We start from the raw sequence: 17,257 nt of genomic DNA on the forward strand, positions 1-17,257 counted from the left end.
TAATTCACTGACTTATGAGAACTGTGGACTGTTGGCAAGCGTTCGAGGTCAAGTTCTCACACCTGTGCTTAACCAATTATATGTTAGTCACTAAGGGTCTTCAAGACAAGTATCCAATCATGATATGCCAAATTGCTGTAGGTGTGTGTAAGCAATAGTATATAAGGAGTTAATGCTTTGCAATAAATGGCTTTTTGTCGATCATATTGGTCTCTGACTGAGTCCTTTCTGCGGCATCCTATCACTACAGTCCATGACTGAAGGTCTTCAGTGCAGCAAGCCAACTGAAACAAGACTGCCACCACATCAGATCAGGTGAGCCATGGCTTTGTCTAGATAGTTTCCCTGGAAATCTCCAAGGATGGGGATCACACAGCTCGACTGGGTCAGCTACTGCGGGCTGCACCACCCTTCCGTTGAGTTGCCTAGTGAAAACCCTTCAAGCCACCACCTGCGGCCAGTGCCCCTTGATACATCATCGGATGCCAGCAAGGCAAACACGCCTCTGTGCTCTCCGCAGCCACTCCAGGGGCAGTTCCACGTTACTGCTGCGGTTTGCTTCCTCTTTGCTCACTACTGCTCAAAGTTCCCTGCGCTCCAGACTGGCCGGGGCCGAGCCGCAGGACCCGCTCCAGGTCTTCCGCATCCTTCCGCGCGGGGCACGCTGGACAGGACGGAAAGTGCCTTCTGAGAGACCGGTAACTGCGACCGAGCCACCCCGACCCCGTCACCGGCTCCGCCCCGTCGCCGCGGCCCTCCCCAGCGGCCATGGCCATGGCGGTGCTGCTGTGGCGGGTCTGCAACCTCCTCATGGCCGCTTTCTTCGGGCTGGCGGCCGCAGTGCAGGTGAGAGCGGGGCCGCCCGGGCGGGGGGCGGCAGGACACTCACCCCGCACCGCTCCCCTCCGCACCGCGGCCCCGGCCGGGTCTCAGTGAGCGCTTTCCGATGCAGGTGAACGACCCCGACGCCGGGCTGTGGACTGTGAGTATGGGCCGCGGGCAGTGAGTACGGGACCGCCCATCCCCTGCTCCCTGCTTTTACCGGGAGAGCAAGCGGGCACCGGGAAACCGGTCCCTGCTGCAACAACGGCTGGAGTCATGGAATCATTGAATGATTTAGGTTGAAGGGACCGTAAAGTTCCTCCAGCTCCAACCCCTGCCACGGGCAGGGACCCCTTCCACTGGAGCAGCTTGCTCCAAGCCCCTGTGTCCAACCTGGCCTTGAACACTGCCAGGGATGGGGCAGCCACAGCTTCTCTGGGCACCCTGTGCCAGCGCCTCAACACCCTCACAGGGAAGAGCTTCTGCCTAAGAGCTCATCTCAGTCTCCCCTCTGGCAGGTTAAAGCCATTCCCCTTGGCCTGTCTCTGTCAGCTTGACAGAGCTGCCTCGGTGTCAAGGGGAAATCAGAGAGAAACCTTCCAGTTCCCAGTCTACTTTGCCAGCCCTTCCTTGGGCACAGGAGCAGCCTGGCAGCCCTGGCACCGTGTGCCTGGCTTGCAGCTGAGCAGCACAGGGGCTGTGTGACAGGAGCTGCTGGGAGGCAGGGGCTGTCCCTTGTGCTGGGGACATCCCTTGTGTGGGAAAGCGCAGCCAGGCTCCTGCTCTCGGCAGAGCTGCCCAATGTAGGTGGAGGGTTGGGGGCTGGAAAGCTCCACAGGGGTTTTCCTTGGAATCAAGATGTGTTGCAGGGGCTGGTTGGTAGCCAAGGGGCTGAGGAGCAGACGCTGGCACTCAGCCGATGGTCCAGGATAGTGTGTGGCAGTGGTGATGGGCACTGGCAGTGCCAGGGCATGCCAGGGGTGGAAACTGGCAGCTGTTCCCACATCTGGCAACTGCCGTGGATGGACACTGCTGTGTGTCTCACTCTGCTCTGCTACAGAGTAGATTTGTATTTCATTAACAGGTTGTCTACTTAGTGCCAGCTGCCCTGACTCTGCTTGTCAGCATCAGCCCTTCAATAACAGGTATGACATCAGTGTGCAGAACAGTCTCTGCTCAAAACCCAATTTTATCTATTGAATTATAGGTTAAAATCAGTTAAGAAACATGTTCTAATATATCTTGAGGGAAAAATCTGTGTAACCTACTTCTACAAAAGCTGGTCATCAGTTGGATGAACTGCAGGTGAGTGGAGGAGCCCTGGATAAAGGGGAGCTGCAGGGGTGATCTTACCTTTGCACCCTGGTTCCAGTGCTCAAAGCCTGAGCAGAGCACAAGCCTAGCTCTGGTGTTGACGTTAGCACATTAATATGCTTTGTTTCCTTGATGTAAATTGTGGTTTGCTTATCTACCTCATAGAAGAGCAGCTGACCTCTTCACAGAGCTAAAGGTCTTGTTCAGTATCAAGTACTACAGCTGCTCCTCAAAGCACATGGACAGAGATGCAACCTGTTAGAAGCTTCAGTGCTGTGGCTGAGTTTCCAAGGGCATACACTAAGTGATCTAATGCCACACCACATGTTGAGAGAATCGAATCAGATTTGGTACAGAACTCTGGAAAATAGGGGTTTTTTTTGTATTTTCATCCAGTAGAAATAACTTTAAACCTGACATTTTGTATGCCTGAAGTGACTGGATCTTTTCTGGATGAATCCTTACTCTGACTAAACTACATGTATGCCAAAAAAAGAAAATCTTCAGGAGTGTATGCTGTTGTCACAGATCACACCATTGCCTCTCAGCATTCTGGCTACATAAAGCATATGAAACATTCATCAAGCCAAAACCCATGAGGGTTGTTTGCCAGTGGTTTATCAGTGCTGCAGGGGAGGTTTATTTGTGTAATAGGTGTAACTTCAACATAATGGCATTTGGTGAAGAGAATTTGCATGTTAAACTCACAAGTAGTTTTTTTGTGCCAAGATCTGTGGAAAATAAAGATTAAAATAGCACATCTATTGTATGACTGCACATTTATGTACATTCACCAGGGGACATTTTGCCATTCCAGTCTGTGGAAGACCTAAATTCTGCCTCTGCTGAGCTGCAGTAACTTCAGCCAGATGGGAAATCAATTACAATGCTGGGTCATGCTGAGCTCTTGAATCTTGGCAGCTCATCTTTAATGTTTGCCTGAAGGGGTCAAGCACCGAGGTTTTGCCCATCTCCCCCCACTAGCGTCTGGGAATAGACATGGAAAACCACAGTAATCTTTGGGCTCATCCAGATATCTCACGTCATCTATAGTTCTCTTTTTAAACATCAGCTCCCCAGGCAGAGGTGTCAGCAGTGATGCTCATCATCAGAGGCAAACCTCAGGCAGAGGCTTACTGAGGAGTGTGAAGGAAGATGCTCCTTGCAGGGTGGTGGTTGCTGTGTGCCCCTGAGGCTGGCAGGGAGCTGGAGCTGCTTCCCTGGCCTCTGGTGTCCTCTGGGTCATGATGAGCATCTGGTTCTGGCTGGAGCTCCAGAAAGGCTGTTCCTCCTGCTTAAGAGAACTCTCCTTTGTGCTCCACTCCATTATTTTTTTCCCATGTATGTCAAATGCTGGAGCCTCTTGTGTTTGCTGGAGAGAATAGGAAGCTCTTCATTGAGGTGCTGCTGCCAAGGAAGCAAGCTCCAAGCCCACTAGTGTTTGTTTTCTTCAGCACTTTTAAACAGATTTCCCTGGTCATAGAGATGCTTGTATTAATTCAGTCTTCCTGCCTAAGGTGTGTGTGTGTGTTTGCTGGAGGCATCTTTTTTTAGTGACTCAATTGCTTTTCGATTTATAGGTTTCCTTCATGTGACATTGCAGTTGCTGCCAGTCTGTTTTTTCCCCAGGTAATGGTGTTTGGAGGAGCCTCTGTGACCTTCATTCTGCTGGTTGTATTGTTGGGACCGTTGCCTTGGCTTGCTCTTTGTTTGCTTATGCTCAAGGAAACATTTTACATGAGGAAGAAGGCCGGTAAGTGGTGAATAAATCCCCCCTGCATGAACTTGGCACTCCAGGCCATCTCCTTTGGTGGTTACCTTCTAAACTTCATCTGCAGTGAGTTCTCTTGGTCCAGGGGAATCAAACCAAGCAGAAGTGACCATAGTGCTCCAGACATGGGTTTCTTGGACAAAGGGAGGGTGAGCAGTCCTGATTGCTTACCTGCCTGTGGCAGATAGATTCTAGTGGGGGAACTTCTGGCTTTCAAAGAGGAGGGCACTGGCACGGTGAAACAGCTTTGGGTGCTCTTGCTGGAGCTGCAGGAATGGGAATTGGTGTTTTCAACACGTGCTTGTTTATGTAGCACAGGCTGCTGAGTGCTCTGACTGCCAGGGATGAGGGAGGGAGGATTTCTCACCTGGACATTCAGTTGTGGCTTGTGGCCTCAAGTACGTGCTTGCAGTTGAGGTGAAGCACTGTGGCTGTTTATGGTCTGGAATACTGGGATGCTGCTTTGCTCTGTGTTAAGGAGGGAAATGTGCTGGGGAATAGAAGTTTAGCAACAGAACAAAACGTGGAAGCAGGAATTTCTGCAGATGTATAGCTGGGTCACGTGTTTGTAGGTTTGTGGTGGGAAGCAAAATTACTTTGTGTAAATACGTTTACGGTTAAAATCACAGTAAAATACATTGAACATCTCACAGGAGCAAGTGCTGGTTTGGAGGCAAAACTTATATTTATTTATATATATTTTTGATAAACATCTGCTTGTATTATTTTCTGACCTGGTTTTTGTTTGGCTTTCTAGAGAGTTGTTTGGTCTGGTGATAATTGCAGTATGGATGAGGCTTTGTCGCAGTTCAGCCAAGTAAGTTCTGTTTCCTTTCATTTCTTCGAAATCCATTCATATGTTCACATCTTATGCTTAGAGCTTCTCAGTTCATTTTGGCTGCTTAGTTTTCTGCTGCCTATCACTGCCTGAACTCTCTCAGATACCTAAACAATAGTAGCTGGTGCTACAGCCTGGAGGATCTTGTACAGGTACAAGTCTGTAGGGGGGAGTAAAGGAATATGAAAGAGTTTCTGCTCCTCGTCCATAATGGCAGGGAACAGCCTCCCTTTGCACAAGGACAAAGTGCCCCTTCAGTGGAACAGCTTAGGGAGTGCTGGTCACAACTGCTAATGAACTGCAAAGCCATTTCTGCATTGCTGCCAAGTTAATGAACTTCCCAGTGAGGGTCTCTGTGCTGCTGTCCCCTGTGTACACCTGAGCTGCACAGTGCTCTGGGTGGCTGCAGTGGCTCCACATTTTCCCCCTCCAGCCTCTTCAGAGTACTGTGCTACAGCAGTCTTGCTAAATTCCTGTTAGCTGGGAGCAGGAAAATTCCCAATCTGCCAAACAGTACCTTTGTGCTGGCAAACACACACATGCCTCTGGGCAACTAGGGTGCTTTTATCTATTTATTTACATGGTTTATAAGGTGGCAGAAACTTCTGCTGCCACGTGGTGCCTCTGTGGTGAAGGATTGTGCTAATGCGCCTGCAGGAGCTACATCAGAGTGGCCAAAGGCTCTTTGTCTTTCCAACAGCAGCCAGGTGCGAAGGTTTCCTAGCAGACTGATTCGAAACAGCTCTGTTTGCTTCTTTCTAGGAACCCACTGGCTGGAGTTCGCTTGACTGCTGCAGTGGTGGTTGCGCTCTTCCCCTTTGTGTCATGGCTATACATTTATGTGAACAAGGAGATGCGAGAATCTTGGCCAATACACTGTAAAACAGTGATTTAGTGGGTGGGAGATAGTATAGAATAAATATTCTGACCTTATTTGCCTTTGCTTTTGGTTCTTAATTGAGGGTTCACATCAGTTGGAGAGGACCCAAGAATGTCTGGCTGCTTCCAGCAGCACAGGTTGAGATTTGTTATAGAAATTGAGGAACACTGTCAAATCTGAGTGGAGGATTTTCCTGTGGGACGTGGTGTTCACCTGGCTTTCTCCTACATTTTCAAAGCACTGTTGAGTTCATGTGTGTTCTAATGTTATAGCCAAGATACCCTGGCATCCCCAGATCACTTTCTAACCAGCAGGGAAACCTGCTGCTCTGTGTCATGAGAGGAAAGTAAAGCAAACACTTTGTTTCAATAAATGACTGCTTACAGCCATAAATCTTCCAGATACCTGCCTGAATAGTCCACTGAGACTAAAATATTTGAGTGGCCTTTTTCTGCCCTAAATATGTAGAATGTATCTAAAGAAATATTTTTGCTGTTATCTTTCACTGAAAATTCTTAGTTTTACAGAGTAATAAATACTAATTTTCTAAAGAAAATGCAATGAAAGCTTCTGTATCTTTTATTTTCTGTGGGATGTGCACTCTTTGACTGTCCCCAGCAGACGTGGTCACTAACACAGCTCTGATTCTCACAGCAGTTCAGTTCCTGGAAGGCAGCCCAGTGGCAGCCACCATGTTCCACTGCTACTGATCCTGGATGAGGACACTCAGGTGAATATACTGGGCTGGGAGAGCCACACAGGTCCAGATGCAGTGCAGCAACATCCTTCCATGTCAGGGCTTCTTCACCCAGTGCTGCTGCCTAGTTCCCAGCAGGTGTATCTGCAGCATTAAAGGATGTAGCATAAATTGTCTGTTTTCCTTGGGCTTAGCTGGTTTTGAAGATTGTTTTAGTCTTTTAAAGCAATGCTAAGAAGGCTGCATTAGACTACAAGGCAGAGTAATTCTGATAGACATGAGACATTGCCGATCATGATGTTCAAAAAACCACCTAACATGGAAATGGCTGGGCAGGTACAATTCTGCATACTTTAATTCTGACTGATACAAAAAAGTGGCTTTTTTTTGACAATATTCATAATGTGAGGTTCATTTTTTTTCCACAGGACATACCAATCTAGTCAGGAACAGGTGTTTTAGGTCAATATTCTGCATTCAGGTATATTTCACATATGAATACTGGTCTCTGTCATTCATGAATAAATTAGGTCTGTTTTCTTACAGAAACATAATTCCTAAAATTGAGTATCCAAGAGAAAAATGTTTGAATTAAACCTATAAGGATCAGTCATACACATCTTTCTACAAGCACATAATAAGCTGAATCCTCTATTTTTATTCAAGTGCTTCCTGAAGAACAGCAATTTGTATTTGCTTACTGTTTTCAGAAGTGCATAACTCTGTCTGAAACTCTGCCCCTTCCCTTTAGTATCATTTTATCTTTATAGACATAAATAGTCCCAAAGGCATTGCTTTCTGGTGGAGTTTCAATAATTCCCTCCAAAGTCAGATGGTGAACTCCATGTGAGTCTAAACAATAGCCACCATCATGCAGGTGCCCTGCAAGAAAGCAGACCACACACTGATGGGCGTGTATGACCGAAAGGGCATCTTTGTAATTCCAGGCAAAGCAAACCCAGTCTGAGGCATCTGGATGAATGGGCAGGTGACCTGCAGTTGAGAAGAAACAGGACAGTTACTTTAAGTGTAACCTAACTCTGCCTTCATTGCTGGGAAGTTCAGACATCTGTGCACAGAAAGCTCACATCAGTGTGAGACATGGGTCCTATTCTACTTCACGGGTTACCTGTGTACCTCAGTAGAGCTATAAGGCTGTTACATGTTTTCTTCAGCTAACATCCATTGCCTAAGTAAGTCTTTTTATATATATCCCCATGTATCTCCTATAACCACCTACCCGTAACTATGACTTTTTCTTGGTTTTCATCAGAGAACTTGAGGACTTCATTGAACCAGTCCAGCTGGGCTTGGCTAAATCCTCCGTTGAACTCTACAAACTGAGGTTCTTCAAGTCCTGCAATGAAGAAGAAGGTTAGGCATAGGTGCATGCACTTCTGTGGCTCCTGAATTTGCTTGCCTTACGTAAGTCTGCTTATGACAGATGGTTTACTCTTAAAACTGTTTTGTTGGATCTGAACTCCAGCCTCCTTGGACAAGCAAGAGAAAATTATTTGTTAGTGTTTTGGGAGGGTTTAGTCATGCTGCACACACAGGATTTCAACTAGTGGGTCCCCCAAGGCATGGGCTAGGATGAGCAGCACTCTGTACTAGCAGTTACATAGGCTGTTGTTCTGATACTGCTGGTGATACTGCAGGGCACACAGCACAACATTAAACCCATCCCAAAAGCACCATGATGGATACAGGGGAGCATCTCCTACACATGCCTAAAGACCCAGTGACTGTCTCTCTGCTGACATCAAGGAGGCGAGCAGTATAAGGGCATGTGCCTCAACCTACTGGCAACCAGATGCTAGCTCAGGGAGCTGCCTTGGGAAGCAGAGGTTCTGCCACCCATGCTTCCATGGGAGAAGTTCAGCGCTTCACGCTTCCATGCTCTAAAGATCAGTGGAGCAGGGAGGTACCTGTGGGGTCGTTGAGGTTGTCATTAGGGTTCTTCTTCCGCAGCAGCTGCAGGGACTCCTGGTAGCGGGGGTTGCCGGGCTCCCTGCCCAGCGTGCTCAGGTCATAGCCATCGAGCACGACGACACGGAACTGCGCGGCCGGGCTGAAGTGATAGGCCTGGCAGTCGCTGGCGGGGGGACCGGCCGCGGCCCCGCAGGAGCGGCTGTTGAGGCCGGTGTGCACCAGGCGAGCCCGGCTGAAGTTATACAACTCGTGGTTGCCCCACGCGTGATGCACCGGCACCGGCAGCCGCCCCAGCGCTGCCAGCACCTGCTCCAGGGCACGCTCGGACTGGCCGCTGCGGGCGTTGAGGCCATCGATGCTATCCCCCAGCTGCAGCACGAAGGCGAGCGGCGGCTTCTCAGTTGCCCACGCTTCCACCGCGGCCCGCAGCAGGTTAAGGCTGTGCCGGTAGTACCGTCGCCGGCGCCCCAAGAAGTCGTACCCATCCTCCGCATCCGCGTACTGGATGTCCGCGATGACACCGAAGCAGAAGAGCGGCGGCACCGCCTCCATAGCGGCCGCGCCCGGCTGCCGTAGGCGGAAGGGGCGGGCAGGGAAGAGCGGCCATAAGATGGCGGCAGCAGGGTGGTGCTGTGGCCGTGTGGTGTTGTGCTGGCGGTTGTCGGGTGCTGTTGTGAGGAACCGGGTGATGCTACCAGCGTTTTGCAGCCGCTCCGTGTCCCGCCTGCCGCCGGGCAGCGGCCCGCGGAGGGGAGAGCAACGGAGGGTGAGTTCGGGAACGGCGGAGCCGCGTCCTTCCTCAGCCGGCGGGACGGGCCGCGCTGTCACCCCGGCTTTTTCAGCCGCTAAACAGTTTCTTTTCTGCAGCTGGTGTCGTGGCGGTCGCTGGCCGCCACCTTCGTGCTGTGTGGAGGATTCCTGGCCGCCATGAAGAAGGTGAAGCAGTGGAAGGAAGAGGGTGAGTGCGGGGAGAGGGGCCGGACCCTGCCCGGCTCAGGGGGGAGCGCGGCGGGCGGGGCTGCAGGGGAAGCCGATGAGGCCCTCAGTGCCATGGATGGCCTCGCAGTGCTGAGGAACAGTTGGACTGGGTGAACTTCAAGGCCTTTTACAGGCCAGCTGTGGCTTTGTACACTTTGCTGTCTTGCTGAATCATGTCATGCCTTGTCCCCGTTGTGTATGCAAAGTGCCTCAGAAAACATAAAAAAGGAAAGCAAACAAAATCCTCAAAACACTCCTTCAAGGTTCAGCATTTTAAAGTTCCTGAGCGTGACTTTGCCGCTGGGATAGCTACGTCTGCTCACACTGCCTGTCGGTGCAGTGCAGGCACAGAGGTGAGGCTGTCTGTGTATGTGGGGTTTCCTCCATGTGTTTATGTGGGGTTACCTGCCCTCTGGTGACTGCTCACGTGTTTCATTCTCATGCTTTGAATGTGGGAAATTGGAGATCTTGCAGCTTTTAGTAACCGTTCAGCTTGTAAAGGATGCTGATTCTTCTGCTTCACCCTACACTGGGTACCTGACTTTTTTTTCTTTATGTAAAAATACATTTTTTTGCTGTATTGCAGATGGTAATATGGCGTGTAGTGATAGGACAAGGGGAAAAGTCTTTAAGCTGGCCATTTAAAATGTCCAGAGGGGAGACTGAGATGAGCTCTTAGGCAGAAGCTCTTCCCCGTGAGGGTGCTGAGGCACTGGCACAGGGTGCCCAGAGAAGCTGTGGCTGCCCCATCCCTGGCAGTGTTCAAGGCCAGGTTGGACACAGGGGCTCGGAGCAAGCTGCTCCAGTGGAAGGGGTCCCTGCCCATGGCAGGGGTTGGAGCTGGAGGAGCTTTAAGGTCTCTTCCAGCCCAAGCCATTCCATGGTTCTGTGATTATGTTTCAAAGGAGTTTAGAATCATATTTGCCCGAAATGGAGTGCTTTTTGAAAGTCTTGTCCGCACTGGTCTTCTGTATGATGGGCTTTGGTAGAGCATGTTTCAGTGCCCTGGGCTGTAACTCCGTAAGGCTGCCAGACTTTCCAGCTTCTGAGGCTTGCCTGGGAAGCAGTGTGGATTGTGGTATGGATGTGTCTGATCCCTTCTTGTTTTTTCGTAGCTCTGGAGAAGGAAAGAAACAGAGGCATTGGGAAACCACTGCTTGGAGGGCCCTTCTCACTCGTCAGTCATGAGGGACAGCCCAAGACCAACAAGGACTACATCGGGCAGTGGGTGCTGATCTACTTTGGCTTCACACACTGCCCTGACATCTGTCCAGATGAACTGCAGAAAATGATTGAAGTGGTGGATAACATTGGTATGAGGAATTTGGTTTGCATTGTGGTCCTCTTCATGGGACGTCTGGGTTTATTGTGGTAAAATATTGCAAATGGTAATAACTGATAATTGCTTAAAAAATGCCCTTGACTATTCAATAGCTGAACTAACTGCTAAGTGATACATAAATCCAACTGCCTATGACTAGAATCTGCTATTTAGAGCATGACAGCACTGATCTTCCTGCAGCAGGGGACTTCTTGGTCATAAAACATGATGGTGGCAGGTTAAAGGCCTCTGCATTGTACTGTGGCCAAGAGGTAGTTGTGGGGTTTATTAGAGGGGTTTTTTTCCCCTGTATTTTATTCATTCTTAGAATAAATCTCCCAGAGTCTCTTCTGAGAATGACTGTGCTGTGGAATGGAGGTTGGGGAGTGCTGGGAATAAAGATGGTTTTCTTGGCCTGCAGGGCCTGATGAGTTATGCAGCCAGGATAATAGCAACCAGGCAAGTGGGAGGGTGCACTGAAGTGAGGAAAGTACAGTGAAAGGTATGGCTGTAACATCACAGGCTCTCTTTGTGCTGATCATTGTGCTTTGATGCATGCATCATGCCATGGCACTTTTTGTGTGAGGGCTAGTTTGTTTTCTCCCCTAAGCAGCTCGGGCTCCAGCTGAGAGCCCACACCCAGTATGAGCACAGAGCCTTGGGTTTCATTCACAAGTTGCATACATTGAGCTGCAAAAAATGGCCTTTTTTGTCACTTAGGGTGGGCTCAGATGTAGCTTGTCTGTGAGCTTGTTTGCATGGAGATTAGAAATTATTTTTCTAAGAGAAATATTGTTAATGTCACAGATAGAATTCCATCTTTGCCTAATCTAACCCCACTCTTCATCACCATTGATCCTGAGAGAGACAGTGAAGAAGCCATCGCCAGATATGTTAAAGGTATTACTGTTTTCTTCCTCTATGTCTTGCAGCATGTAATATAGAGCTCTGAAAAGGAGGCTCTTATTGGGATTCTTCTCACTAAAATGTCTAAATGCCTTCTTTCTATCTAGAATTTTCTCCAAAGCTGATTGGGTTGACTGGTACCAGGGCACAGATTGACCAAGTGGCCAAAGCTTACCGTGTGTACTACAGCGAAGGTCCCAAAGATGAAGATAATGATTACATAGTAAGTAACTGTAGGGCCTTTGCCTAATGTTTGGATAAGATCAACATACAGATTTTAAAATCAGAAGGCAGCTGTTGCAATCTACATGGAAGTCCCACATGACAGAGCCCTGTTGTAGTGATATGTTAAGCTATTGGTTTTAGAGGTTTCAGTCAGAATCCAAGTGCCTTCTTACCTCAGGCTAAGAACCTCACTGAAACATGTTCTAAAATGTATGGTCCTAGGCCTGCATATGGAATAGCAGATGAAATATCAAGCCTGCCATGTAGTGTTTTAGTCTGGCCATTTTCCTGTGTGCTCCAACATGAAAATGGAACTAGGAAATTAAGGCAATAGGAAGAGGGAGAAGTGAGAGGGAAAAGTGAGGAACAATTCATACCCTGCCAAACAGACACCAGGGAGCAGGGTCTTCCTGGTAAGAGACTTGAATGATATAAAGTCTGCCTGCAGATACTGTAAGGATCTTCCTCCTGTGTCAAATGACCTCAAAGAGAGAGCATATTAATGGGAGTAAAGAGTAATAGTGTGAAAGGGAAAATGAGGTTTAAGTGAGGCTACACTGGTTAGTCAAGATCTGAGTGTGAATAGAACTGGCTATAGGGTTCACAGCTACTGCCAGGTCCTTCCTGACTCGCCACATCTGGGGAAGACTGGAATAGTAAAGTAGGTACAAGTGTGTATGCTTAAACCATGACAAAGCGATATGATAAAGGAGGATGCATATTATATGACCTTTCTTACTTTCTTCATTGCAAGAACTAAGCACATCAGATCTAAAACCAGGTTCAACCACATTGTGGTTCTTGTTGCATTGGACATATGAGAAGTGGAATCCCTCACTACAGAGTGGAATGGTAGAAGCTTGCAGGAGTTCACAGGGAGACTTCTTGTTAGTTTGTGGAAAACCCAATCTGTTGAGGATTATAAAAGGCACAGGAATGTTGCCTAGTTCAGGAAGACTGTGAGCTAAAACATGTTGGAAACTGGGAGGGAATGGAGGAAACATTTTTGTTGCTGGTTTTATACTCCTTAAAGCCACCATGGCTGGCCACTGTTTGAGGTAGGATGCTGTGGCAGATTAGGTTGGGTCTAATCCAGTACTATCTATTCTTAATCCGTTCTTAAAAACCACCTGACTGCAGAAAACAGATTATCCAAAGGATCAAAGGTTGTTGGAACAAACAGAGAAAACCAGCAAGAGTAGCACATGATACCGGTAAAGGGAGGTGGAATCACACTGGAAATGGGTGCACTGATGATGTGTTACTAAAAAGGGCATGAAGTGGGAGATGAAGAACTGCTTTCTCTTAGTAGCAACTCAATAGCTACAGAAGTCTGTGTGTAAGGTACTGTATTTGAATGGAGGAAAGATGCTTGCTGGGGAAGTTCAACACCAGTTCCAGTCAACCTGACAAGCATAAATCTGAAATCCATCTAAACATACTGCCTAAAGCTGGATTTATAGAAGAGGGCTGGTGGAAATGCAAGAATAGATTATAGGAGCAGGATTGGCAAAGGATGCCTGCCTAGGAAAGGGAAGATGATCAGTAGAATCTGACATTGAGTGAATTGAAGTAGAGGAGCGATGATGGAAAGAGGCCAGGAAAGCTGAATGACTGCTGCTACTTAGGAAGCAAACCACACTTGGATTCTGACATGGCTGTGGAGGAAAAGTGTAGGGATTCAGCCAAGGAAAACAACTCTGCAGATGACAGCAGCTTCAGGGGAGTCTGGAGAGTGAAACTGAACTGAAGAATGTGACCACACAGGTGATGAAGTGGAAGAGATTTAGGATCCAGGGAGAAGATGGCTGGTCTGTGCTACAATTGGGAGCTTGAGGGAAGGGAAGGGCAGTGAGGAGGAAAGGCCAGAGAACCGGGAGCAGGAGAGCAGCCTGGGAGCTCCAGCTGTGCTACCAAGGAGGAAGAGTGTTACGGGCATGTCCTCGAGAGTTATCAGGCTGTGGCTGCTGAGAGCCTGTGTACTCAGGGCAGGCAGGCCAGAGGACACAGGGATGTGAAACAAAATGGAACAAGAGCAGACCTGGGAGGGGGAGCTTGAGACTGCTTTTGTGCCTACCTGAGACTTACTCAGGTAATTACTACACTGTCATTTTTTTCATAAGGTGTTACCTTTTCCTCATTGACCCTGTCCTGCTAGTCAGTGACTAACACTGCCAGTTGTGCACGAGCAGGTTCTATTTTTTCTACAGGCTGTTGAGAAGTGGGGAAGATGAGTAGGTCCCCTGCAGCCAGTTCAACTGTGCTGCTTGTTTTGACTTGAAAAGAGCCTTGAGATGAGCACTTCAACTGTATTTTCAAAACATGTTTGCATTTTTTCAAGTATTACTTGAGTGCTGCTAGTTCCTATTTAATGATCTCAATTTTCTAATTCTCAATACCAGCATATCCAATGTACTTGTTTTATTCTGTGTTTTACAAGACTGCATTGAAACTCAAATGACTATCTTCATGTGCATGGAGTGGGAGCAGTGCAGGCTTCAGGCACAGCTTGAAAAGCAGTGCACACAAACTGCACTGCAGCCTGTTTACATGTAACCTTCCACAGGCCAGGGAGTAAAGATGCTCTGAGCAGTCTACCTTCTTTTTTGCCAACTTCCAGTTGAAGGATCTGAATCATGTTTCAGATTTGTTTCCTACATCTGGATTTTGTGATCTGATACTGAAAATTTGAAACTAGAGTAAAATTTATTGCAGTAATTTTGAGAAATATTTTTTCACTGACAAATGCCATAAAGTTTAATGCAGATGGTACTGGAAATGTTCATGTGATTTGATTTCAAACACAGTTATACTATTAGTGCATAGTAACATTTCACAGATTTTACTCCAGTGTCAGGGAGATGATGTAGTCACTTGAGCAATCACAGATTCATAGCCTCCAGTTTCATTATTTTGTGTGTTTCACAGAATTCCGGACTGGTTTGTGTTGGATGGGACCTTAAGGTTCATCCAGTTCCAATCCCTGCCACGGGCAGGGACACCTTGCACCCCATCCAACCTGGCCTTGAACACTGCCAGGGATGGGGAGCCAGTGTGTCTGGGCATCCTGTGCCAGTGCCTCAGCACCCTCACAGGGAAGAACTTCTGCCTCAGAGCTCATCTTAGTCTACTCTTATCTCATGAAAATACCAGACAGTACATGCAGTGGCATTTAAAATAATTTTACAATACAGGTGGTTGGACTAGATGAGCTTTGGAGGTCCCTTCCAACCCAAATTATTCCATGATTCATGGAATTGTGACTTTGAACATGTTCTAAGGTTATTTCAGTGCGGACAGTAGAGGGAGCCCGTGCTCAGCACGCGTGTTTTCCTCTATCTTCAGCTCCTGTATCCCATGGATGCCCTAGCTCCCATTGCTTATACTCCCAGTGAGCTTAGTTTAATGAAATACCTGTTTCTATTGTGTTTCCATCATATTAGCAGCAGGAGCTTGGAATGCCTTGTGGGCTTCATGGAGCATCATGAGAAGTAGAAGGAAACTGGGAAAAGGGGGAAAGACCTTTAGCCCACGTTGCCCTTGCCTTGTCTGTGCTGCAGGAAGGGTGCCAACAGCTGAGGGAAGCTATTTCTTATTTCTTAAAGTATTCCTTCATACATTTTGAGTATGCAACTAGTTTTCTCTATCTTATTGAGTAAAACAAGTCACCAAGGTGACACTTTAGCTTCTTTGTGAGAAGCCTTGTCAGATTGCTGAAGCAAAGGCTGAATGGGTTGCTGTTGCTGCCAAGAGATGTGCAGGAAGTAGTATTGAATGGGCGTCTCCAAAGAAGATGGAGACTCCCGTTTTCTCAGGAGTCACATGGAGAAGAGGAGGGGTTGTGGGTACAGGTTACTCCTGGGAGATTCTCACTGGACCCAGCAGGAAAGATTTTCATCATGAAAACAATCAGCCACTGGAATAATCTCCCCAGGGAAGTGGTGGATTCCCCAGCCCTGGACACTCTCGAGATTTGTCTGGGCAGGGTGCTGGGACATCTTGTCTAGATCATGGTCTGTCAAGAAAGCTTGGACCAGATGATCCTTGAGGTTCCTTCCAGACTAGGATTTATGATTCTGTGATCTTTTTTGCCAAGCCATGCTGTGCTCTGTTGCAGGTGGATCACACAATCATCATGTACCTCGTTGGGCCAGATGGTGACTTCGTGGACTATTACGGCCAGAATAAGAAGAGTACTGAGATTTCTGCTTCTATTGCTGCACACATGAGAAAATACAGTTTATAAAACACAAGGTTTTCAATGACTGATGTGAACATCACCTCTAGGTTTGGCTGGAATTGGGCATTGGAGTTAAAGCGGAAGCATGCAAGTGTGACCTCCTGGCAGCACATGCCTCCTTTCTTCCAGGTAAGAAAGGCAATACTTCTGCAAAATACCATCGTCAAAACTCTCAATAGAGCCTTCCTTGTGCATATGATTTGAAGCAAGATTGGGACTTCCATGAAGCATTGTTGGGAGCAGTAAATGGAAAGCACTTCTCGTGTGGGAAGAATATCACTGGTAAAATTAACTGGTATCTCTTGGCAAGACTTCCGCAAAGGACAGTCACTGCAAAAGGACAGTTACTTGAAGAAAAGCCACATGTGCCAGAGAACCCTCTTTTCTGCACTGTTTTGCCTTCTGGGGAGGCACTTGCAGTATTATAAGCAGAAGAGCCTTAAGAGTACTTAACCTTAAGAAGGTGAAGAGCACTGAAAGTATCATAAGCTTCCATGCATGGGACCAGCCCTGTGGTGTGCCGGTTGAATGCTGAATGAAATGGATCTTCTTCATTTGAATGCTGAAATGAAATGTTTTTTCTTGATTTTTTTTTTCCCAGGTGAGCACTGTGAACATAAGGAAATGAATAGTTTGAAAATCCAATTTTTCTTCTGGCCTAAATCATCTGATGTATAATCAGCCTTATTGTGCTATGCTGAGTAGTGAGTGTAGTGCGGAAGGGTGAAGCGGGTCTGTGTCCATGCATAGGGCTGTCAATCAGATCAACTTGATGCAGTATGGCATTTGAAAATAAAGATTGTTTTGTATAAGCAATATATTTTTTTTCTTAATTAGGTTTGACTAGAACATCATCAGTACTTTATATGCTGGAGAAGTTTCATATTCTTGCTGGTTTAGCTCTTACTAGAAATCTCTGGTAGTGCAAACCATAAGCTGAATGTGCCTTTGTAAGGTACCTGAACCCCAGATAATGGCTCACAGGAGTCAAACCAGACATGTTCTTGGTGGCAGAGCGCTTCACACTGGACACAAGTGTTCCAGAACAGTTATAAAGCAAGATAAAGTAGTGTAGCTTCACATCACCTGCCCTGTGCTATGGTGACCTCCTGAAGATATTTGGAAGGGTACTCTGATAGAGTATGTCTAAGACTGCACCCTTCTGATAAAGCTCTATCAGGGAAGGAAGATTCCTGAAGTTCCAAGACAGATCCCATCCTTCTGCCCTTCCCCAAAGAGTGAATAGTTTTAAGAAGCTTTTTTTTTGTTTTTCTCTGCTCTAAAGGATCACAGGAATTTTTCTCTATCAGTTTACAGTGGGAGTTTTTAAGTC

General features: G+C 47.4%; 3 protein-coding genes across 3 annotated transcripts; 2 read left to right on the forward strand and 1 right to left on the reverse strand.

Moving 5' to 3' along the window:
* Window positions 1–629: 629 nt before the first annotated feature.
* TMEM220 (transmembrane protein 220) lies at window positions 630–6,145 on the forward strand. The gene is made up of 6 exons (XM_005141410.3): window positions 630–846; window positions 953–982; window positions 1,907–1,967; window positions 3,766–3,889; window positions 4,665–4,724; window positions 5,508–6,145. Exons 1-6 carry the CDS (start codon window positions 769–771, stop codon window positions 5,638–5,640), a joined length of 486 nt encoding a protein of 161 aa, XP_005141467.3. The 5' UTR covers window positions 630–768; the 3' UTR covers window positions 5,641–6,145.
* A 43-nt stretch (window positions 6,146–6,188) lies between these two features.
* ADPRM (ADP-ribose/CDP-alcohol diphosphatase, manganese dependent) lies at window positions 6,189–8,839 on the reverse strand. The gene is made up of 3 exons (XM_005141431.4): window positions 8,251–8,839; window positions 7,563–7,679; window positions 6,189–7,315 (listed from the first exon to the last, which is right to left on the reverse strand). The coding sequence occupies exons 1-3, from the start codon at window positions 8,804–8,806 to the stop codon at window positions 7,029–7,031; spliced, it is 960 nt and encodes a 319-aa protein (XP_005141488.2). The 5' UTR covers window positions 8,807–8,839; the 3' UTR covers window positions 6,189–7,028.
* Window positions 8,840–8,852: 13 nt separating this feature from the next.
* Window positions 8,853–16,740, forward strand: SCO1 (synthesis of cytochrome C oxidase 1). The gene is made up of 6 exons (XM_013130754.3): window positions 8,853–9,020; window positions 9,122–9,212; window positions 10,348–10,545; window positions 11,361–11,453; window positions 11,567–11,682; window positions 15,802–16,740. The coding sequence occupies exons 1-6, from the start codon at window positions 8,865–8,867 to the stop codon at window positions 15,928–15,930; spliced, it is 783 nt and encodes a 260-aa protein (XP_012986208.3). The 5' UTR covers window positions 8,853–8,864; the 3' UTR covers window positions 15,931–16,740.
* The last annotated feature ends 517 nt before the right edge of the window (window positions 16,741–17,257 follow it).

The sequence above is a fragment of the Melopsittacus undulatus genome, chromosome 11 (genome assembly GCF_012275295.1).
Source record: "Melopsittacus undulatus isolate bMelUnd1 chromosome 11, bMelUnd1.mat.Z, whole genome shotgun sequence".
Lineage (NCBI taxonomy): Eukaryota > Metazoa > Chordata > Aves > Psittaciformes > Psittaculidae > Melopsittacus > Melopsittacus undulatus.

Bases quoted from the DNA above. Each gene is read 5' to 3' on its own strand.
- TMEM220 (XM_005141410.3), top strand. From the start codon at position 769: ATGGCCATGGCGGTGCTGCTGTGGCGGGTCTGCAACCTCCTCATGGCC. The intron at 1,968-3,765 runs GTATGACATCAG...TTTTTTCCCCAG, and splicing joins CATCAGCCCTTCAATAACAG to GTAATGGTGTTTGGAGGAGC. The intron at 4,725-5,507 runs GTAAGTTCTGTT...GCTTCTTTCTAG, and splicing joins CTTTGTCGCAGTTCAGCCAA to GAACCCACTGGCTGGAGTTC.
- ADPRM (XM_005141431.4), bottom strand. From the start codon at position 8,806: ATGGAGGCGGTGCCGCCGCTCTTCTGCTTCGGTGTCATCGCGGACATC. The intron at 7,680-8,250 runs GTACCTCCCTGC...TCTTCATTGCAG, and splicing joins CAACCTCAACGACCCCACAG to GACTTGAAGAACCTCAGTTT. The intron at 7,316-7,562 runs GTAGGTGGTTAT...TCTCAACTGCAG, and splicing joins AGAAAAAGTCATAGTTACGG to GTCACCTGCCCATTCATCCA.
- SCO1 (XM_013130754.3), top strand. From the start codon at position 8,865: ATGGCGGCAGCAGGGTGGTGCTGTGGCCGTGTGGTGTTGTGCTGGCGG. The intron at 9,213-10,347 runs GTGAGTGCGGGG...GTTTTTTCGTAG, and splicing joins GAAGCAGTGGAAGGAAGAGG to CTCTGGAGAAGGAAAGAAAC. The intron at 10,546-11,360 runs GTATGAGGAATT...TTAATGTCACAG, and splicing joins TGAAGTGGTGGATAACATTG to ATAGAATTCCATCTTTGCCT.